The sequence below is a fragment of the Ciona robusta genome, chromosome 13, assembly GCF_009617815.1.
Source record: "Ciona robusta chromosome 13, ASM961781v2".
Classification (NCBI taxonomy): Eukaryota; Metazoa; Chordata; class Ascidiacea; order Phlebobranchia; family Cionidae; genus Ciona; species Ciona robusta.
Window position 1 is genome coordinate 3,243,777 of NC_143247.1, and position 22,283 is coordinate 3,266,059.

Here is a 22,283-nt window from a genome sequence, read left to right on the forward strand (position 1 = left end):
AGCTTTAAGTACATCTAAGTATTTTACAGAACTGGTAGGGTGCATAGGGCTTTTATATACACAGTTATAAGGTATAAAACTGAATAAATATACCCATTTTCTTGATTTATACTGTTCAAAATTAGCTGCAAAGTGCATGTATACGGATTTGTAGTTGTAGTAAACGCATTCAGCCGTGACCTTGCTCGGTGCTGTCCTCGTGTGGAAATAATTTGCGCTGATTGTTAACCGCTAAAGGGCGCCTTAGAGTAATTCGTTAACGATCGAGAAAATGTTACGTTTTTTTTCTTTTATTTGCCTGGAATAGAATGTGCATCAATTTGCAATGCAACAAAAACTCTTTAAAACCAAGCACTACGACCCTCGTTCAGTTTAAATATTTATTTTAATTGTCATTACGTCATTCTGACGTCACCATTACGCCAACTAAAGAAAATTAAACTCTCTTTAAACAAGGCACGTCATAGATGCTATTATCCGTTTCACAACCCTCCTCCGTGACGTCATAACCTCTTCTTATACGTCACAGTGCCATTGATTTTCATCGGTCAGTTTGAATTTTTCTTCATTCATCTTCGTCGTTCAGTTTCCAACCAAATTTCGTTTTACCAAGTTTGAGAACTAATAAATACGCCCCTACTAGGCAGAAAACGACGGGTACAGAAAGAGCAAAGCAAATTATACCCAAGAAAACGGACACTATAATATAAACAGGCTCGTCCGGGCAGGTTAACGAGCCTACAGGTATTTTAGCTACAGGTATTCCTACCACAGATCTATGTCTATTTGTTGGACTTACGCAAATTGTGGGCATTATTTTCACACGTATTGAGTTCAGTTTTACCCGCACTGCGGCGTCACCTCGCGGATTTCCAGTATCGACTTCCAGTTTTTCCAACCCAGAGTCTAAAATTACTTTAGAAGTTTGTAGATACATAGCAAGAGAAACGAGTCTGCAGTTGCAATTTAAAGGATTCCCAAATAGCCAGATGTAGTTTACATTTAAGCCGTTATCTGGAATTGAGACGGACCGTAGCCCACACCCGTATAAGAACAAATACTTTAGTCTCGGCAGATTAGTAAAAGTAGTAGCTGGTATATAGTTCAGTGTCGGGTTATTTTGCAAGAACAAAGCTTCTAAGTTTCTTAATCCGTCAAAGGTAGCAGCAGAAACAGAATCCAGAGAATTTTGCGAAAGATCCAAAACTTTTAGGTTCGCTAACCGCGAGAAAACTCCATTGAAAATGAACTCAATTTCGTTACCGCTTAGATCCAATACCACCAAGTGTTCAAGGTCGTATAAAGCGTCCATGTCTAGGCTGGTTAGGTTTTTAATGGCGTTGTTGGCAAGCTGTATTTCTATAAGTGAAGTTGGAAGTTTTTGAGGGATGGACCGGAACATGTTACCATTGGCACTGTGACGAAATAAAGTGTAATGTTATTCAATAATTAATCACCCACAAAGTAACATACTTGGTAACTCGTAAGCGGGCACGACGAGGTGTATAAAACATAGCACTCGTGTTAAAACGGATGTCGCATAGCACTCGTGTTAAAACGGATTTTTTCCAGCCACGCGAGGATAAAGTAAGTTACATTCACAAATATTGTTATATGTCTTGCAGTGGTATGCACAAGCTGCACATTGGGGCACAAATATTGCGCAGAAGGCGCAAATGGCACATACGGGACACGCTTTATAAAACAGTATAGCTGTAGCACTTATTATACAAACCTAGCAAATGCAAACACGCGCAAATTGTTTATAAACGTTTCATACTCCTTGCGCTTATATCAAAAAACTGTACCAAAGGAAAAAAATAGCACACATGCATAAAATGTGTCCCGTATTTCCCCATCACATGTATAAAATGTGTCCCAATTTCCCCACTCTACCATATATATCCACATATACACCATTTACCTTAGTGTTAGTAGTTGTACCGTTCTACCGAGCACACTTCTCGGTAACTTTGTGATTTTATTCATCGAAATATCGAGGTATAACAGCTTGGGAAGTTTCTTTAGAAAAAGCTCGGGTAGCTTCGGCATCAGGTTTCGCGATAGGTCCAAGTCTTGTACGTTCCTGTTACGTCATAATAGCGTTGTGACGTAATGACTTGATGACACGTATTAAAATAGACGTCATAAATTCATCACGTCACTGCATACGTCATAGTGCATACGTTTTAGTTATCGTTATATAAAGACAGTTGGGCGGGTCATAAGAATTAGCCCAAAATTTGACCTATTAACATAGCATTACTGTGGGGTATAAGATGGACACCGTTATATCTCATAATATCCCATGTTTTCTAATCGTGTTTGTAAGAACTAAAAACTCTCCTTGAAAGTCATGAGAGTACGGGTAAATAACTATGTAAATATTCTTGTTTACCACTATCAAATGGGACGATAAAAATGAATGAAACATGGGCCGTCTTACCCCCAACCTACTATATACCATTTTGTGAGAGCAAGGTCATACGGCGGAGCACGTCATGACACAGATTCAGGCCAGAGTTGGTCTGTTACCCCAAAAATATTGTATAAACTCACAAAAAAAATCAAGAATGCCACAAGTATAGTGAGGCACGTGATATGACTGATTTATATTACCCCAAAAATATCTTCCATTAGCTCCAAAATTTGCTATAATATACAAAAAATTGTAAAGATACTCACGGCACGCCTACTAATGAGTCGCTCTCAGGAGTGTTTCCTAATTTATTTCCTCCAAGGTAAAGCGTTCGTAGATTTGTTAATTCGGAAACACTGGTCGCTGTTTTACCGAAACAGGGGGGAATGAAGTGAAGATGGTTGTCTGGGGGTGAAGGTTTAGTTTAGTACAGGTTCTAGGGGTTATAATTAAGTAGCTTGGCGAAGACTAATTGTTGCGTGTATTTTGAATTAAGTGTCATACTATTAGTAGCTCGTAGACTCGCAAGAGGTGTTTATTGACCATAACATAAGGTGTCCAATTAGGTTGCTATGCTATATTACTAGATATTCCGTGTAGCCTATGAGTTGTACTTTACATACGGTGCGTAGTATGACACCCGTGTTATAATTGGCCAGTGAGCTTCACATGTATGAATACGCCATATGTGTCTGGTGTATAGGAAGACACCCATGTTATTACTCAACAGTGAGCATGAGGTGTATGAATACACCATGTGTGTCTGGTGTATAGGAAGACACCCATGTTATAACTCGACAGTGAGCATGAGGTGTATAAATATACCATGTGTGTCTGGTGTATAGGAAGACACCCATGTTATAACTCGACAGTGAGCATGAGGTGTATGGATACACCATATGTGTCTGGTGTATACTGTATAGGAAGACACCCATGTTATAACTCGACAGTGAGCATGAGGTGTATGAATACACCATGTGTGTCTGGTGTATAGGAAGACACCCATGTCATAGTTCGCCAGTCAGCATGGGGTGTATGAATACACCATGTGTGTCTGGTGTATAGGAAGACACCCATGTCATAGTTCGCCAGTCAGCATGGGGTGTATATGAAGTTTACGCTTATACTCGGGACAAATCTGTTAAAACGACCTTGCGCTTATTTAAGGTTTATTGCAAGGCCCTTTATTGCAGCACGGAAATAGCAATTATACAGTAGAGTAGGGTGTGGGGAGATGGGACACCTTTTGATTATATTTTCTCGTCTCATTTGGTAGTAAACAAAGAACGTTTAAAGAATTATAAAACGTATCCTCACGACTCCTATATATATATATATAGTTGTTAAATGTTTAAAACACGATCAAAATATTTGAATATTATGTTCCAAGGTGTCCCGTCTTACCCCACAGTCTTATATATGATCGTGAGTCAATAACGCGTCAACACTAAGTTGGCTTTTACATTTGGCTTAGAAGTACCTGGATATTTTACTGTGTTGTAACGGCTTTTGCGAATGAATAAATTATGGTAAGCTTCATAGCACAATATAATACATTGCTGCAGGGTGGATACCGTTAGCACATAATATCCCATGTTTTATAATCGTCTTACCAACAACGCTATTTTAGAGTCGTAAAAAGTTATAAAACGTATAAGACAGTTATATAGTAGGGTGGGGGAAGACGGGACACCTTTAGCACATAATATCTAAATATCCTAATCGTGTTTTAAACAATTAACAACGGTCTATAGGAGTCGTGAGGATATGGTCTTATATTTCTTTGAGTGTTCTTTGTTTACTACCAAAATGGGACGAGAAAATGGAATGAAAAGATGTCCCATCTTTCCCCACCGTACTATACAATTTTAAAAAAAACTTTGTTTACTACCAAAAGTGACGATAACAAATGAAAACAAAAACCATCTTACCCCAACTCATTATTTAGTGAAACCGTCTTACTCCAACCTAATATATAGCAAAATCATCTTATCCCATCCTAATATAGTTATTTCCCCACCTCTCATGTTAATGTACTCTAATGGCGATTTCCTTGGTTCCCATGCTCGATCTGTCGCGTTAAAACACGCGGGGTCAACTTTTTCGATATCGTTATGATCCAAAATAAGTCTTTTCAACTTTGTTTGCCCTCGGAAGGCGTTAGCCGGCAGAGCGCTCAGTTCGTTTAAACCAAAGTCGATCACCACCGATCCCCACGCCTCTCGGGCGAGCGCTTCCGCGGGGATTCGATGCATGTTTTTCCCGCGGCAATACACTTCAATTCCCGATGTTACAACATCTGTACTGCAGTTACATCCCCCAAGACATGTATACGCCTTTGAAAGCTTCAGCATAGACAGAAATATATAAACACCTAACATCTTATATCATTATAGATTTGTAAAACAACCTGGAAAAAGACACAGAAAACCGTTAAATACTTTGCACATGAGGTAATGGGCCAGCTCTGACTTAAATTCCAGACCCCATAGCATGCCTCACTGTAGGACCTCACCCATATAGAATAAAGTGTGCATATACAACGTTAGGGTAATAGTCCGACCTGGGCCAAACTCCAAGGTCTCACGGCTTGCCTCACTGTAGGAGCTCACACATATAGAATACAAAAATACTATATCCATACTTTATATTCTTGTGTTGTAGTATTTGTTAACAAACGTTTCTACACCTAGCGTTGTTTAGCACATGCAGGCAAGCGTAATGGTTTCTCCTTATACACTAAAGCGAGCTACGCTGTAGTGTAAACGCCGCTTAAAAGAACAAACACAGAAATATCTACGCTGACCTGCGGCTAACAACGCTGGGTGTAGATATTTTTATAGCTTATTGAACACTTTCGTTCTCATACCTGTTTATTATAACCTTGTTGTCTCACAGCATATATTGCGAACGTTCTCCCAACGCGCTGCTGCCTGCATTTGACTTATTAGGCTATAACGCAAGCTGTACCAGTCTTGATCTAACTTAATCCTCTTACACACAATCTCATTCCTTTAAACCCTTCGTAGTAAATCAGGATATAATTAGTTGTCCTTTCTAGAACAGTTGGCACCGCATGTGTGTCTGGTGTATAAGAAGACACCCATGTTATAACTTGACAGTGAGCATGAGGTGTATGAATATACCATGTGTGTCTGGTGTATAAGAAGACACCCATGTTATAACTTAACAGTGAGCATGAAGTGTGTGAATACACCATGTGTGTCTGGTGTATAAGAAGATACCCATGTTATAACTTAACAGTGAGCATGAAGTGTGTGAATACACCATGTGTGTCTGGTGTATAAGAAGACAGCCATGTTATAACTGAACTGAACACGAGGCATGCTTAAAAGCCTTAAATGCAGTGTTTGTCTGGCGTTTATATAACTGAACTCCGCATACAGCAACGTCTATACATAATCGTATATTTTAACATAAGTCCATTTTCGCTTCTTACAAATACAAGCAATCAAACAGTCGACCAATTAATCCCGTTAATGTTAAACAATACAAAGAACCCACTATGTGGTAGAGATCGATGATCGGCTACTTCATATTTCCGCGATCGATTGGAATTAGTTTAGCGGTTCGTTTCATCATAGAGAATAATTGATTGCAATTCTTATAAGTTTAATATGAATGAATAACAAATAGCAGAAATGAAATGGTTTATAATGCACTATCTAGTGGAATGGGGGGAGATGGGACACCTTTAGCACAAAGTATAAAAATACCCTGGTCGTGTTTTAAACAATTAACAACGGGCTGTGAAAGTCGCGAGGACAAGGTTTTATAATTCCTTGAATGTTCTTTGTTTACTACCAAAATGTACGAGAAAATCGAATGAAAAGGTGTCCCATCTTCCCCCATCCTACTATATATAAGTTCCGAAGCGACAGGATAACTACATAGAAGGGTGGGGGAAGAAGGGACACCTTTAGCACATAATATCCAAATATCCTCATCGTGTTTTAACCAATTAACAACGGTCTATAGGAGTCGTGAGCATATCTTCCCCACCCTACTATGTCTATAATACCAGCAAAGCTATTTGATAATAATTAGAAAAAGTTTAATAGAAAAAGCGACACAACCTGCTGTCAGTTATTATATTTGCTTTATGCGTCTAAATACCAGAATCCCTAATAATCAAAGTTAATAGTTCATGGCGAAATTCAGAAAAATAGGTTGTAGTAGGATGGGGGAAGATGGGACACCCGTTCATTCTATTTTCTCGTCCCGTTTAGTAGTAAACAAAGAACATTTAAATAACTATAAAACCATATCCTCACGACTTCCATAGAATGATAATCGTTTAAAACACGATGATATTTGAATATTGTGTTTTAAAGGTGTCTCGTCTTCCTCCACCCTACTATATATCATATATGTTCTGTTTTCTACATATGGACAGTTAGTATGGTCTGTCTGTATACGCCTTTGTTTTATACATTTATACGTTCATGCACCAGCAAAGCTATGCTTATAACTACACTAAAAACTAACCAGCGCCACTTTCCACTGCACCTAACAGCAATGCCCGTTATCTGGTCTTTAATGTCATCTAATTAATCTCAATTTCTCTAAAAGTTAAAGGACGAATCGATTTTTACGACCTGCTGCTCCCTTGACACGCACGCTGGCCAGGTTGACCGAATAAAACACAGGTCGTTTGGCAGGAAGTATTGACCTGCACGCTTATAGGGTACGCGAGATTTTCTCAACAATTTTCCTGAATCGTATTTAGACTTGGGATAAATAATAGAAACGCCTAAAAGCAGTTGTTTATATGATTAAAACGTTTAGGCGGGCAAAGTTCGTATAATTATATAACCGTATCCTCACTATAAAAATAGCTCTGTTAGACTCTAAAAGAGCGTTGTTAATTGTTTAAAACGCGATAGGAAACACGGAATATTATGTGCTAAAGGTATCCATCTTACCCCACAGTACTATAGAAAAAACAGTACCATATATTCATCTTACCCTACAGATACGGCATTCATCTTACCCTACAGTTTATAGTATATACAGTACTATATAAAACTGTATATTCGCATGTAGCATTCGTTTAAGTGACATCGTAGCTTATTTATACATTTTACATCTGCTAGCGTAAGGCGTTTTATTTTATTTCCTAGCGATCTGAAAATTATTTTACATCCACCTATTGTCTTCATTTGACTCCCTTTCAATCTTTTTAACTGAAAACGGTTAAGTCAAACTAGTTATATAACTGTCACAGAAAAAAAAACGCAATATTTTTTCTTTTGGTTAATTCCCCATTAATATAGTAGGGGGGGGGGAGATGGGACACCTTTAACACATCATATTCAAATATCCTGATCGTGTTTTCGCTACATTCACCTATGTATATATATGAAAATCCTAGCTATTTTTAGTTCCTTGTCTTATTAGTTTATTTACTTCCTGGCACCTGCGACTCCATTAAAACCTATGTTCATATTTCTGTACAGCCTTGTAACTACAAGTATGTATCGACCCATACGTTTAGTACTAGGTTCGGTAAACAAAGAACCTTTAAAATATCATAAAACTATATCCTCACGACTTCCATAGACCGTTGTTAATTGTTTAAAACACGATCAGAATATTTGGTTATTACGTGCTAAAGGTGTCCCATCTTCCCCCACCCTACTATACCACTCTAGGGTAAAATGGACATCTTTAGCGTAATATTCTGATCGTGTTTTTAACAATGAACAACGTTCTTTTAGAGTTCTGGGGATGCGGTTATATGACTTTTACTCAAGTAGTTTTTACACCTATATACCTTGTTTTAACTAATACGTTTTTCTGCTAACTCCATTCTATTCACTCACTGTATTCGTAGCGATAAATATATTTATGCTATGTGTTATACCATAGCTCACCTTTATAAATGTACCGTCAACAAAAGATATTTCTTAAACCGCAAACCGCAAACCGCCCGTATAATATGGTCCATTAGTTGTGAATTATAATTAAAAATAATTAGTTGTTGTTGACGTGTAGCGAAGAATTATAATGCCCGTAATATAATACCTTAGCGGGGCATTGGTTTGGTGTATTATTATAAATATAGTATAGGATGGGGGAAGATGGGACACCTTTTCATATTATTTTATCGTCCTGTATGGTAGTAAACAAAAAACATTCAAAGAAATATAAAACCGTATCTTTACGACTCACATAGACCGTTATTATTTGTTTAAAACATGGTCAGGATGTTTGGATATTATGTGCCAAAGGTGTCCCGTCTTCCCCCACACCACTATATCTTAAACTAAAAACAGGACACCTTTTCATTCTGTTTTCTCGTTCAATTTAATAGTTAACAAAGAACATTCAAATAATTATAAAACCGTATCCTCGCGACTTCCATAGACCGTATTTAATTGTTCTATACTATAATATGCCTATAATATGCAGCCTATAACACACACAGAATAAACATACATGTACAGTAAGGTGGGGGAAGATGGGACACCTTTTGACTCTATTTTCTCATCCCATTTAATAGTAAACAAAAAACATTCAAAGATTTATAAAACTATATCCCCACGGCTCTTATAGACCGTTGTTAATTGTTTAAAATACGATCAGAAAATTTGGATATTATGTGCTAAAGGAGTCCCATCTTCCTCCACCCTACTATATAAACATATGCAATCTACAATAGGCTACGTTACCTAATGAATATATATATGTAGCCTATTATAAAGAGAATAAATATGCACTTGCAGGTTAAAGATCACAAAAACAAACAGCTGCCAGAAAAGCTCCTTCAGACTTATAATATGCACCTTCTCCAACAGCATACACATATATGTACCTATGCTGAATGCAATGCGCAATTGCAACGTTCGGTAAAGGTTTTTCGTTACGAAAGAGAGAAGTAGTAAAGTAAAACCATCTATACCTTTCTATTTTCACATTCATATAATTGATCATTGGTATTGGCGTATAGTAATTCCGCTCATGTCATTGGCTTTTAAGAATATTAATTCCTATTATTCAAATTAAGCCGTTGATTGCCTTCCCATAGCCAATAATCGTTATTAGGTTTTCGTTTTTTCCACCTGGCAACACTGCATATGGCAACACTGGAAAGAGCATGCTGGCTCATAAAAGTTTTATAAATGTTCTTTGTTTTGTTTCGAGACAATCAATTCTAGAATAACTCTTGTCGTCGCTCGGTTACGAAACGATCGCTATAACCCATATTGTCGCTGATGCAATAATTGGAGTTGTTTAATCAACGTCATAGAGACAAACGCTATTGTGACGTATTGGATTGTGACGTATCGAAGGAATAATTAACGATCGTGAGGTAACGCGTAGCGACCGCGGAATGATTGAAATAAACCACACAGGAATTAGTTCCTTTGAGAGATTTTGAATTTGGGGCGAATGAATATTAATGCCTTTAATTTTAAAGTGACGTTTTGTGGCCAATAGCAACCCACAACGAAAATAAACTCCATCAGGCTTAAAACAATATTGTTTGGTGTGTTGCTGGGTATATAATGCTATGCTATAGTATAGAGACACCCCTAAAAATACGATTTAACATAGCATATAGATTGTTGGGGAAAGTTAGAACACATTTCTCTTCTCCTTTATATTCCAATTTAGTAGTAAACAAAGAACATTCAAATAATTATAAATCCTTATGACTCCCATAGGCCGTTGTTAATTGTTTAAAACGGTTCTAGGCTATATCCCCCCAGGCGTTTTCCCACCGGCGATTTCCCCCCGGCTATTTCCCCCCCGGCTACTTCCCCGCCGTGACTATTCCCCCCCGGCTACTTCCCCCCGTGACTATTCCCCCCCTGACTATTTCCCCCCGGCTAATTCCCCCCGTGACCATTCCCCCCCGGCTACTCCCCCCCCTGACTATTTCCCCCCGGCTAAATCCCCCCGTGACCATTCCCCCCCGGCTATTTCCCCCCCGTGACTATTCCCCCCCGGATATTTCCCCCCCGGCTATTTCCCCCCCGGCTATTTCCCACCGGCTATTTCCCCCCGGCTATTTCCCCCCCGGCTATTTTCCCCCCGTGACTATTCCCCCCCGGATATTTCCCCCTGTGACTATTCCCCCCGGCTAATTCCCCCCGTGATTATTCCCCCCGGCTATTTCCCCCCCGTAACTATTCCCCCAGGCTATTTTCCCCCGTGACTATTCCCCCGGCTAATTCCCCCCCGGCTATTTCCCCCCGTAACTATTCCCCCAGGCTATTCCCCCCGGGACTATTCCCCCCCGGGACTATTTCCCCCCGGCTATTTCCCCCGAGACTATTATCCACGGCTAACCCCTAACCCCTAACCCCTAACCCCTAACCCCTAACCCCTAACCCCTAACCCCTAACCCCTAACCCCTAACCCCTAACCCCTAACCCCTAACCCCTAACCCCTAACCCCTAACCCCCTAACACGATGGTCACAGGGAGGAATAGTCATGGGGGGAAACAGCCGGTGGAGGAACAGTCGGAAGGGAAATAGCCGGGGGGAAATAGCCGGGGGGAAATAGACGGGGGGGAAATAGCCGGGGGGAAATAGCCGGGGGGAATAGCCGGGGGGGGAATAGCCGGGGGGGAAATAGCCGGGGGGAAATAGCCGGGGGGAAAGAGCCGGGGGGGAATAGTCACGGGGGGAATGGTTACGGGGGGAACTAGCCAAGGGGGAAATAGCCGGGGGGGAATAGCCGGGGGGAAAGGTCACGGGGGGAACTAGCCGGGGGGGAAATAGCCGGAGGGGAATAGTCTTGGGGGGGAAATAGCCGGAGGGGAATAGTCACGGGGGGGAAATAGCCGGGGGGAAATAGTCTTGGGGGGGAAATAGCCGGAGGGGAATAGTCACGGGGGGGAAATAGCCGGGGGGAAATAGTCATTGGGGGGAATTAGCCGGGGGGAAATAGTCATTGGGGGGAATTAGCCGGTGGGGAAATAGCCGGGGGGAATTAGCCGGGCGGGAAATAGCCGGTTACGGTTTAAAACACGATTAGGATATTTGGATATTATGCGCTAAAGGGGTCCTGTCTTTTCTCCCCCAACTGTACATTTATATTTGCGACCTCAAATACAGAAACGACGGTCAACCCATTCAAAACAACCAATAGAAAGAAATATACAGACATATAGGTCTACTTCCACTGTAAGCGTATTCGGGGACTGAATAATTTCATTTTATATTTTCTTTATAGAGTATTAAAATCGACAGGATACTTATGTCGTCTTAGATTCTTCTTCATTTCGATTAAGATTTTGCACGGTAAGGTGCTCTGTCAAAAAAGTTTTATAAGTCATTTTTGTATCCTTTTAAATCATCACAATGCAAAGAAATACGGCCCTTTCTATACTATGTAAGTATAGTTATGTATAAGTTTTATAATTTCAATTTTTAAAGGGACTTATGTATGTAACGTATTATAGCGTAACACCCTGAAATTTAAACATGGGGTGGAATTTACACCTAACACCCTGTACTTTAAACATAGGGTGGAATTTACACCCAACACCCTGTACTTAAAACAGGGGGTGGAATTTACACCCAACACCCTGTACTTTAAACATGTAGTGGAGTTCACACCCAACACCCTGTACTTAAAACAGGGGGTGGAATTTACACCTAACACCCTGTACTTTAAACATGGGGTGGAATTTACACCCAACACCCTGTACTTTAAACATGAAGTGGAGTTCACACCCAACACTCTGTACTTTAAACATGGGGTGGAATTAACACCCTGTATATAACTTATATTATTCAGGCGAAGATCTATGCTCGCCCTGCACAAATATTGGAAGGCAACGCAAATTATTCTGCGAAAATTACGCCAGAAATTTCCAAATATTTTGAAGAGTGTTTCAGTGTTTCTTATCCACTTGCAAAATCAGGTAATATTTTGTTATTCTGTTTGTTTGGTTTACAGTTACAGTCATAGTAGTCAAACATAGGGAACCTCATTGATTAATGTGGTGAATGCAATATACTTTGGCTCTGCTTGTTTGTATAGACACCTAACAGCAGGGTAAAATCTGGGGTGACATTGTTAAAATGCAGTTGCACTTATATTTGTCAAACATAGGGAACCTAATTGATTAATGTGGTAAATGCAATATACTTTGACTCTGCTTGTTTGTATAAGACACCTAACAGCAGGGTAAAATCTGGGGCGACATTGTTAAAATGCAGTTACACTCATAGTTGTCAAACATAGGGAACCTCATTGATTAATGTGGTGAATGCAATATACTTTGGCTGGTGCTTAAACATTGTGTCACCCCTGTTTTTAAAAGCTTTGATCACATGTCACTCCAAGTACCCTTAGAGTTATGCATATGTTTAAAAAAAGTAGTTCAACCACTGCCTGACAGTAGATATAACATCACTTTCATAGGCACTAACCTAGGTGGCAGGTTAAGCAGGCTAACTCCAATTTCCGCACTGCATCCCTCCCATGTATTTTGCTCTTATGGTGCCTATGACAGCCTATATAAAATTCACAAACGAAACTGGTTCAAATTATCCCAAACAAAAGTCTAATAATAGCAAAAAGCAAACACTCAAGTTTGGTTTAAAATGTTCACCAAATATCAGATCACCTTTGTCTATTCTTATCCACATTCCAAAGAACGTAACTTTAATACAACAGGTATTGTCATGCTGAAGATATTTAAACTATTGACTTTTAGTGTTTTCGACAAATATTTACCAAGCAGTTGACAACCATTTGTGTTTGTTTGCTGAATTGTCTGATTCACAGGGAACACTGGGCCTGTTTACAGTGTTGCCAACTAAAAACTTTTTAAAAAATTGTTAAAAATTTTATTACTTTAAAAATTCGACCAGTGTTGCGAGATTATTTTTCGGTTGGGTTTTGAACTGGTAACACTTAAGGATATATAACATTAAAGTAATAAAGATTTGATAATGTTTACTGAGAATGATCCACAGTTTGTGGTCCATGTTCTAATATAGGAAAGCATATGACTTGACTTGGCACAGAATAAACAGTTATGGAAGTACTAGAATACAAGAATTGATTCTTTGCGCTTTAGATTAATTTGTAAATATATATATATATATATATAGGGAAATATATATAGGGATGAACTTGCATTAGAAGAGAAATATATACCCTAGAGAAATAAATAGGGTTTGACTTGATGTACTAAAAACGAGATTCCCAAATAGGAACGATGCTAGTAGTTTGTAAATAGGTTATATATATATATATATGGTTTAGTAACCAAGGGGAGCATAAGAATTGGCTGCATACACTAGGCGAAAAAAAGCTTTTATTCTTTAAAATTAAATTATATCTAACAGTTTGAAATCAAAGAAAAAAATATTAATTAAAGAGTGAATTAAAATAGGGCTACTTGTTGTAACTGGTTTTATATTTATTAGCTGTTTGAAAGTCAAGATGTTTACAACGTTAAAATAAATCTAACATGGGTAGCTGTTGTAGTAAAAAAGGAGCAGTCGGTGTTAAAGAAACAACCAACAAGAACCTGGTGTTTATTGATGAAGTTGTGGGGGCTGCAGGTTGTTACGTGATCTATTTAAGTATTTAATATGTGTGGTGTATATAAGGGTACTGTATATAATACACTACATGTTGTTATGTGATGAATAAATAAATAAATGTAACTTATTTATCCTTGCGTGGTGGGGCAACGACAGACGTTATAACACAGTGTTATCTTTTAAACACCTCGTGCTCGCTCATATGAGTTACCACATATGTAACTTGTCTTATTCTCGTGTGGTGGGCTAACGACATCTGTTATAACACAAGTGTTACTTGTCGTTGTGTAAACATTTTGTATGATATATATGTAAGTTGCAGACTGTTAAGTTGTGTATGTGTATGTAACGTTGCGTACACCTTGCTAATTGATTACCATATGCGTAACTTTGTGAGTGGGTTTGGTAGGCTTAGTTTTTGATCGAATGGATGATTGTAACTTATTTATCTTGCTTAAAAATGTCACCCAAACTAAAATCAAAGTTTGATTCAAGCACCAAATTTCACCAACTTTTGTTAGACAAGTTACGTGCTCATTCATTAATTCCACCTGTCATCAAAAATCCAATGTTTGTATTTCATCACAACTAATGTTTAAGTAAACAATGGAATGCGATTGTGATGAAACAATGCGGTTCTCCGACGCCATTGTGACAACTATGAGTCTTATGACATCACAAACAAATTATTTATTTCAAATTAATCTTTACTTTACAGGAGAAACAGCAGATATAAATCACCAAGAATTGTTTGAACTGCCTAATGTTGTAGGGTTAGTAATTATCATAATATTCTTTTACCCACTTGTAGGGATGCACATTACAGAATAATTAGGTATTCTAGAATATCCTAGAATACTTTATTTCAAATCTAGAATTTCGAATCTTTTTGTATTATAAGCAAAAACGTATGAAGCCAAAACGGCCAAGCTGAAACAAATGGCAACCTTTAAAAAACGCTGCAAAACGTTTTTTGTCTAAAGTCCCACAAACACAAGAGACTTTTTTTCAATAACGAATCACGTAATTAAATTTGAATCTCCTGGATTCAAAGTTCTGTAATGTGCATCCCTACCTATTTGTTTTAAATTAAAAATAAGCAACATTTATAAAAATAACCACATATCTACTTTCTAATTAATATAACTAATGGAATATTTCTGTTATTAAAGAACGTTTGTAATGACTGTTGTTTTGTTGTTAGTTAAAATCTTTCAGTTGTTTTTATATTTTATCATTATGTTTTAAGTGTATAGGACTTATTTGCTTGAAATGTAGGATATAGAGCTCATATTGTTAATTTACTTGCTGTTAGTTTATAATATGTTGGGTTTAAAACATTTAAAAAACGATACCCATGATTTTTAATTAATAAAGGGTTGTAACGACTGCTGTTAATTAGAAATTCTTAGTTGTTTTTATAATTTATCATTATGTTTATATTAGGAAGGTATTTATGTATGTTATTTATATTCATATATATATATATATATATATATTTAATAATTTTTTTTTTTTATAAATTTTATTTCCATTTTTTACCAGCATTGATGACATCATAACCCACAATCCAGAATCAACCAACCATAACGAAGGACGAAAAAACTTAACAGAAGCTTCAACCTTAATATTCCCGTCATACTCTGGGTATCGTAACATCGCTGGGTTCGGGACAGGGATTTCCCGCCGAACCTCTGGGTCCTATGGGGCCCCGACAGCAAGGGTGACCCCTATCCAAGCAATACCCACTATTTCAACCCCAGAACCTGTTAGAAACGCGGCGCTCGAGTTTTTAGAGCGTCGAGCGTCGCCGAGAGTCACTCGCTACAGCTCGATACTTACGCCAACGTTGCCAAGACGACAGGACGCCCACACGGGGGAGCTAAAGAGTGCTGTAGAGGACGACGACTTTTTCGGGTCGGATTTGGAGTCTCTAGACAGGGAAATTCCCCCTCAACTTACAAACGATGATTTAGCTTCAACAAGATCTATTTATTCGACAGCACAAAGTAATTTGTTTTTAAATGATGTTTAACTAAGATGTCATATTTAAATTATGAAATCAAAAGTTAGAATAATTGAGTCAATCAAGGTTTTGCCTATGATTACGAGAATAAAAATAACAAAATGGATAGGTTTTATTCAAACCCACTAACAGATATTATATATATTATGTTGTAGTGACACACCCAGTTCTAGTATATAGGTGTTGGGTATATGTTAGTGGGTTTATATATATATAACAATTAACAACGGTATATGAAAGTGGTGAGGATACAGTTTTATAATTCTTTAAATGTTCTTTGTTTACTACTGAATGGGACGAAAAAGTAGAATGAATAGGTGTCCCATCTTCACCCACCGTACTATATAACCTAGTACCTACAATATATATTCATACATTGCAGTTCAACCCCTAACAACATTAGAAGAGCCGAAACTTTCACCCAGACTACGAATTGCCAACAAAGTCAATACTGTAACACAAACTTCTTATATTGAGGTAATAAAGTTATCAAATATTAACTTACTTGATTTATAGCGGTTGGTATATTATCTTCAGGTAGGGAATACTCATGGTAAATCAAAATAAAGATATTATCTTTGTATAGCTTGGTATGACTTTATTAAATTAAAAATAGACCTACAATACTGAAGTGTTATTCATAAAAACAGTATAAAAACACCATTTATTACTGTGTTATATCACAAAATAGCTTTGAACCAAAGAAAACACATGATCTTATATGATTTTCTTGAAATAATGGCCAACTCTGACCTAAACATCAGGTACCATGGTGTGGGATCTGACCCATATAGAATATATTTATATATACTTTATTATTTTCACATATTTATACAGTGTATATTAATATTTCCCACACAGGTTTGCGATGCATGTGTTGGGACTCACAATGATGTTTATTATCGATCAGAGGCCACCCAGGTTCAAGTCCAGCTCAAGGAAGATAAAAAGAAAACTTGTGAACTCTCAATTGGCACTGATCCAGGTAAGGCATAGATAGAATTGGTATAAGTTGTTGTATATTGTATATATATATGATTCTTTGTATAGATGCAATGGAAAATATTGGTCTAATTGGTTAAGTGAATGCTTTGTAACCGAAGGATACCGAGTTCAATGCTCGATGCTGATACCATTGATGTCGTATGTGTCCTTTGCCAAGACCCATTATTTCAACCCAGTGGTCACTAATAAGTTGTAGCACCCTGGGTGGTTGGGTAATGGGCCAACTCTGGCCTAAATATCAGGTTCCATAGCATGCCCTACTGTAGTACGTATATAAATACGATATCTATGATATAAATGTGTATCGCTGTAAGACCTCACCCGTGTAGTATAGAAGTCATAGAATTGGTATAACTTGCCATATATAAATATGATATCCATTCTTACAGAGCCAAGGATGGTAAAGAAAGCAACAACAACCATATCCTCTACAACTGCATCGCAAAGTGAAGCCGCAGAAACTACTCCAACTACTAATAATCAGTCATCTGAAACTAAGGATACATATATTATGGTAAAGTCAGTTTAGTGCTTGGTAGTTAAAGGGGTTATCATTTTGTGTGTTTTAAATTTTAAATGGTTTTCGGCTTCTGTTGCTGTTACTACCAGTCAGAATATATTCATTCCTTTATCGAATGGTATAACCGCCCTGTTTTAAACTAAAGGGAGGCAGGGATAGTAAGACATCATTTTGTTTGTTTAAAGTGGAAATGGTGTTTTACTGTCGTGGCTACTAGGCAAAATATATTTTAAAGGTGGCTGTACACAGTATCCGGCGTGCGAATTCGCTTGCGAAGACGTATGCAAACCGATTAACGAGTTCCGCATGCGGCAGCGAAATCCGGACAAAACGGACAAATTCCGGAAACTGTGAACAGCCACCTTAACCCTTCTAAACGCAATGGTGGTATAACTGCTACCTTTTAAAAGCACTGGGCGCATTCCTATGTTTAACTTATTGGTTGTAACGTCAACTGACCAATGCTTACGGTGTTTTTTGAATTAAGTATTTCTATTACTTTATATACCATCAGTTTTATCCCCAGCTAATAGATGCATGCGTGGGTACGGACAACGACGATTTCTTCAGTAAACCTGTCAGTAGAGGGAGTCAGAGCACACAGAAAGAACGGAAAAGAAAAAAGAAGTTGACTTGTAGTATGGGGGTGGGGACTGAAGGTAAGGGGTTACCTGTATGTTAGTAAGGTGGTGGGCTTAAGCCAATCGTTCATTGAAGTGTATTAACACTAATGCGTCAACTATTATGATGTGTAGATGAAGTCCCACAGTTTGGGCAAGGGGTTTTAGGCCTAAATTGTCCCAAATGAGTTGTTGCATCTATAGTTGATTTACCGGAAATTTTAATATTGGAGGTTAAACACACTAACTGTTACCTATTCGTATCAACCATTTCACAAACTATTAACAAGGGTGCCACCAGTCATTAAAATAGATACTAAATATGTGACGATAAACTTTAATCAGTAAGCTTATATTCACAGGCATTACAAGAGCAAGAACACCAGAGATAGCAAGAAAAAAGAAAACACCAAAGTGAGTTTCCATGCATACCCAAATAATCCAATATTCTATTACTATCTGTTTCCTATACTAGTACACATGCATTTCTATTCATAATAAATTGAAAATACAGTTAAACCACAAAGAAGGACTTCTTAAACTGTTTTTACCTAATGAATATATTAAATAGTTCTCATAATCCCATCAATGCTAGGATAAATAAGTTTCATCCAGGATCACCATATATATAGCATATAGTTTACTCTAACATAGCCTAATCTAATGCACGCAAGGACAAATGCGTTGGATAAATGAGGTTAATGTAAAATAAAGTGTTGCTATATGAACATTCAATGTTATCAATGTAATATAAGTCTATCCATCTTCCACCCAGGATAATTACAAACGCAGTGGAGGACCCCCCTCCTCCCAAGATGTCCCGTTCTCCCTCCCCTGCTCCCAGATCCTCCTCATCACTAAGCAACCGCATCAAAGAGCCTCCAGACCCCATTATTGAAACTTTACACAACGCTTTCTTTAGATTTGCAAGGTGAATAAACAACAGCAAAGGTTGTTCAGGGAAATTGAAAGGCTTAGATATTCTGCTGCTTACATATTCTTTATTCTCACCAATTTAAATATTAAACTATGCCAAGAACAGCAGAATGTATATATGGCTTCCATCTGCCCCGTACAAGGTTTTGCTATGCTTATATTTGCAAGCTTCTATAACATGTTATCTGTCTGTTTTATGGCCTAATTATATACAGTAGGGTGACATCATAACATCTAAATATCCTGATCGTGTTTTAAACAATTAACAACGGTCTATAGGAGTCGTGAGGATACGGTTTTATAATTCTTTGAATGTTCTTTGTTTACTACCAAATGGAATAAGAGAATAAAATAAAATAGTGTCCCATCTTCTCCCACCCTACTACATTATAAAGTTTCCCTTATACATTTACATGTGTCTACCCAGGTATGGTGAAGTAAACAGTGAGGGACGGGAGATGAACAACAAGAACTGGGCCAAGTTATGCAGGGATTGCGACTTTATTGATAATAAGAACGTATTGGTCGGTGATATTGATGTGATCTTCTCAAGGCATAAGTAAGTTTACTTAGTAGCATCTGATGGTAGCAGCAACAAGCATTAAACTCTATGTCATCTGGGCCTAAAGATTGACATGCTGCCATGTAGTCTGACACTCCCATGGCAAAACTCTTTTTTCCAACCGAGTTGTCACTAATGTGAGTTTACCAAAAGTTATTGGTCATTTTAATTACTTAGGGAGTTATATCACAGGTTTTTTGTTTCATACACCTCGTGCCCGCTTAGGAGTTCCCACTTATGTAACTTGCATCCTCGCATTGCAGAGCAATGATAGTCGTTATAACACAGGTGTTCTGTTTCATACACCTTGTGAACCTTTTTATATGAGTTACCACAAAGGTAACTTGTGGAACTCACCCATCAATAGAACGCTATATTTAACTTTTGGCAGTTTATAAAATCTGTCAATATAACAAAGTCATAAAAAGAATATATAAGATTTCTCTGTTTCCAGGCCAAAGGGGACACGGTTGGTTGATTTTGAGATGTTTATGAATTGTTTAAATGAAATCGCGGACCGCGTCATCGGGTCGAAAGTGAAAGACGAGAAGTTACGACAGGAAATTATTTATAACCGAGTGATCGGAAAGGCACCAGAATACGTGGGGATTACGGTGAGTACATAAACATAATGTTATGGGCGCCCTCACTTTTATTGCATAGCTAGGTTGGTATAATACGGGTGTTCTGTTTCATACACCTCATGCCCGCTTACGAGTTACCACAAATGTAACTTATTTATCCTCGCATGGCGGGGCAACTTTAGTCATTATTACACTGATGTTCTGTTTTATACACCTCGTGCCCGCTTACAAGTTACCACATATGTAAATTATTTATCCTCGCGTGGCGGGGCAATGACAGTTGCTCTAATAAGGGTGTTCTGTTTCATACACCTCATGCCCGCTTACGAGTTACCACATATGTAACTTTGTGGGTGATTGTTTTTCTCTCTAACTGACAACTTGGACAACCATAAGTGACCACTGGGTTGAATCAACTGCTGTTATGTGTCTTGTTGTTGTTCAGTTTCTTTTTTCTATCATACTTATGATATAGTTAATATGTTGGTTTTATTTCCAGGGTGTTTCAAAGACAGGAAACGTTGATAGGATGACAGACCATACGTTGTACCCGGTCTCACATAAAATGAGGTGCATGGTTATTTATGCAACTTGTTTGTTGGTGTTTTCTTAGATCAAGAGTAATTGCTGATTAATCAAGATTTATGTCAAAATACAAAGTTACCTACGTGGTAACTCGTAAGTGATCACAAGATATATAAAACAGAACACCCGTGTTATAATGACTATCATTTTCCGGCCACGTGAGGATAAATAAGACAAAGTCATTCATATATCTATGTTATAACCTGTGTATATATTAAAAAACACTTTATTCACCCACTAAAATGAATATATTTGTATAAATATCACCCACAAGGTTAAATGTGTGGTAACTTGTTAAGTGGACACAAAGTGTATGAAACAGAACACTGTGTTATTACAACTGTTGTTATTCACTCACCTTTCAACCTTTTATATTTTGCATAGGTTTGATGAGGAAGGGCGTGGCTTGGGCGTTGACGATAAGTTTGACGTACCAGACACAATGATGGGATATGTCAACGGCTACACAGGAAGAAACCAATACGACTTGAAGATGCAAAATTCAAGTATCAGGCCACGTACAAGTTCAAATGGTAGCACTACTAAGCGTCCCGTGTCTAGTTCATCCACTTATAGAACTCATACACCAGTTATTTAAGCTGGATTTTGTAAAAATTATGGACTCTTGCTACTAAAGCATATGCAGCATACGCGTATTATTTTAATTGGATTTCTGCACTTGTATTTTTTGGGTATTTTGTTCTGTTGCAACGTGATTTGTCCAACAATATAAGTTCTAGATCAAATTCACAAAACATATTTTAGTTAATTGTTTTATAAGTTTAGGAGCCGTATTTTTTATTTGCTATTTTTACTCAAGTAGTTTTATTCACCTTCTGTTTGAACTGTCATTTTGTTGCTAATTTTTTTCTCTTTTTTGAATAATTTATATTTTTCATTGCAGAAATTCAACTTGCTACTCCATATGTATTATTTCCTATTTAAGTTAATTTCTGTTTACTCGTGTTTTGAGCAAAGTACAAATATCCTTCACTTAAATACAATAAAACAAGCTTTATATCGAATAACATGTTAGATTTATAGTCAGTTTGGGCAACTTGGTAAGGAAATACCAAATATTGTGTGTCTATATGTGATACTGGCATTTATTTTACCCTTTCAGTATTATATTGGCTGATGAACTACTTCTAATAAACTTATGTGTTTAAATTCAAGTAATGGAGCAGATTAAACAGTACGTAATGAGTGTTAATGAATAAAATATGTCTTATTTTGTGTATCTTATTCATAGATGCCTAATAAAAATTGTATATAGTAGGGTTGGGGAAGACACGTTCTTATTCTATTTGCTTCTCGAATTTGATAGTAAACAAAAAACATTCAAAGAATTATAAAACCGTATCCTTACGACTCCCATAGACCCTTGTTATTTGTTTAAAACACGGTCTGAACATGTGAACATTATGTGCTAAAGGTGTCCCATCCTCCCACACCCTACTTTAGAAGTTTTTATTGGAAAAGGGAAAT

The 22,283-nt window shown here is 37.6% G+C and overlaps 2 protein-coding genes across 3 annotated transcripts; one reads left to right on the forward strand and one right to left on the reverse strand.

Annotated features, from left to right (window-relative positions):
* Positions 1-366: 366 nt before the first annotated feature.
* On the reverse strand, positions 367-4,853 carry LOC149725858 (uncharacterized). The gene is made up of 4 exons (XM_089891766.1): positions 4,440-4,853; positions 2,686-2,824; positions 1,925-2,086; positions 367-1,415 (listed from the first exon to the last, which is right to left on the reverse strand). The coding sequence occupies exons 1-4, from the start codon at positions 4,798-4,800 to the stop codon at positions 566-568; spliced, it is 1,512 nt and encodes a 503-aa protein (XP_089747892.1). The 5' UTR covers positions 4,801-4,853; the 3' UTR covers positions 367-565.
* Positions 4,854-13,835: 8,982 nt separating this feature from the next.
* LOC149725859 (uncharacterized) lies at positions 13,836-21,820 on the forward strand. Of its 2 annotated transcripts, XM_089891122.1 has the most exons (13): positions 13,836-13,975; positions 14,676-14,730; positions 15,503-15,966; positions 16,366-16,460; positions 16,845-16,968; positions 17,378-17,502; positions 18,023-18,167; positions 18,491-18,542; positions 18,904-19,059; positions 19,492-19,623; positions 20,081-20,240; positions 20,710-20,780; positions 21,180-21,820. In XM_089891122.1, the coding sequence occupies exons 1-13, from the start codon at positions 13,882-13,884 to the stop codon at positions 21,391-21,393; spliced, it is 1,887 nt and encodes a 628-aa protein (XP_089747248.1). In that variant the 5' UTR covers positions 13,836-13,881; the 3' UTR covers positions 21,394-21,820. The 2 variants fall into 2 exon arrangements, with proteins under 2 accessions (XP_089747248.1, XP_089747247.1); XM_089891121.1 differs by lacking the exon at positions 13,836-13,975 and having other exon boundaries at positions 14,564-14,730; positions 18,035-18,167.
* Positions 21,821-22,283: the final 463 nt, after the last annotated feature.

What these genes read in the sequence shown, in the direction of transcription:
- LOC149725858 (XM_089891766.1), bottom strand. Translation starts at nt 4,800, where the DNA reads ATGTTAGGTGTTTATATATTTCTGTCTATGCTGAAGCTTTCAAAGGCG. An exon ending in AGAGTACATTAACATGAGAG is followed by an intron (nt 2,825 to 4,439) that starts GTGGGGAAATAA and finishes CTTCACCCCCAG; the next exon opens with ACAACCATCTTCACTTCATT. An exon ending in GACTCATTAGTAGGCGTGCC is followed by an intron (nt 2,087 to 2,685) that starts GTGAGTATCTTT and finishes ATGACGTAACAG; the next exon opens with GAACGTACAAGACTTGGACC.
- LOC149725859 (XM_089891121.1), top strand. Translation starts at nt 14,564, where the DNA reads ATGGAATGCGATTGTGATGAAACAATGCGGTTCTCCGACGCCATTGTG. An exon ending in TATTTATTCGACAGCACAAA is followed by an intron (nt 15,967 to 16,365) that starts GTAATTTGTTTT and finishes CATACATTGCAG; the next exon opens with TTCAACCCCTAACAACATTA. An exon ending in GCTTTCTTTAGATTTGCAAG is followed by an intron (nt 19,060 to 19,491) that starts GTGAATAAACAA and finishes GTGTCTACCCAG; the next exon opens with GTATGGTGAAGTAAACAGTG.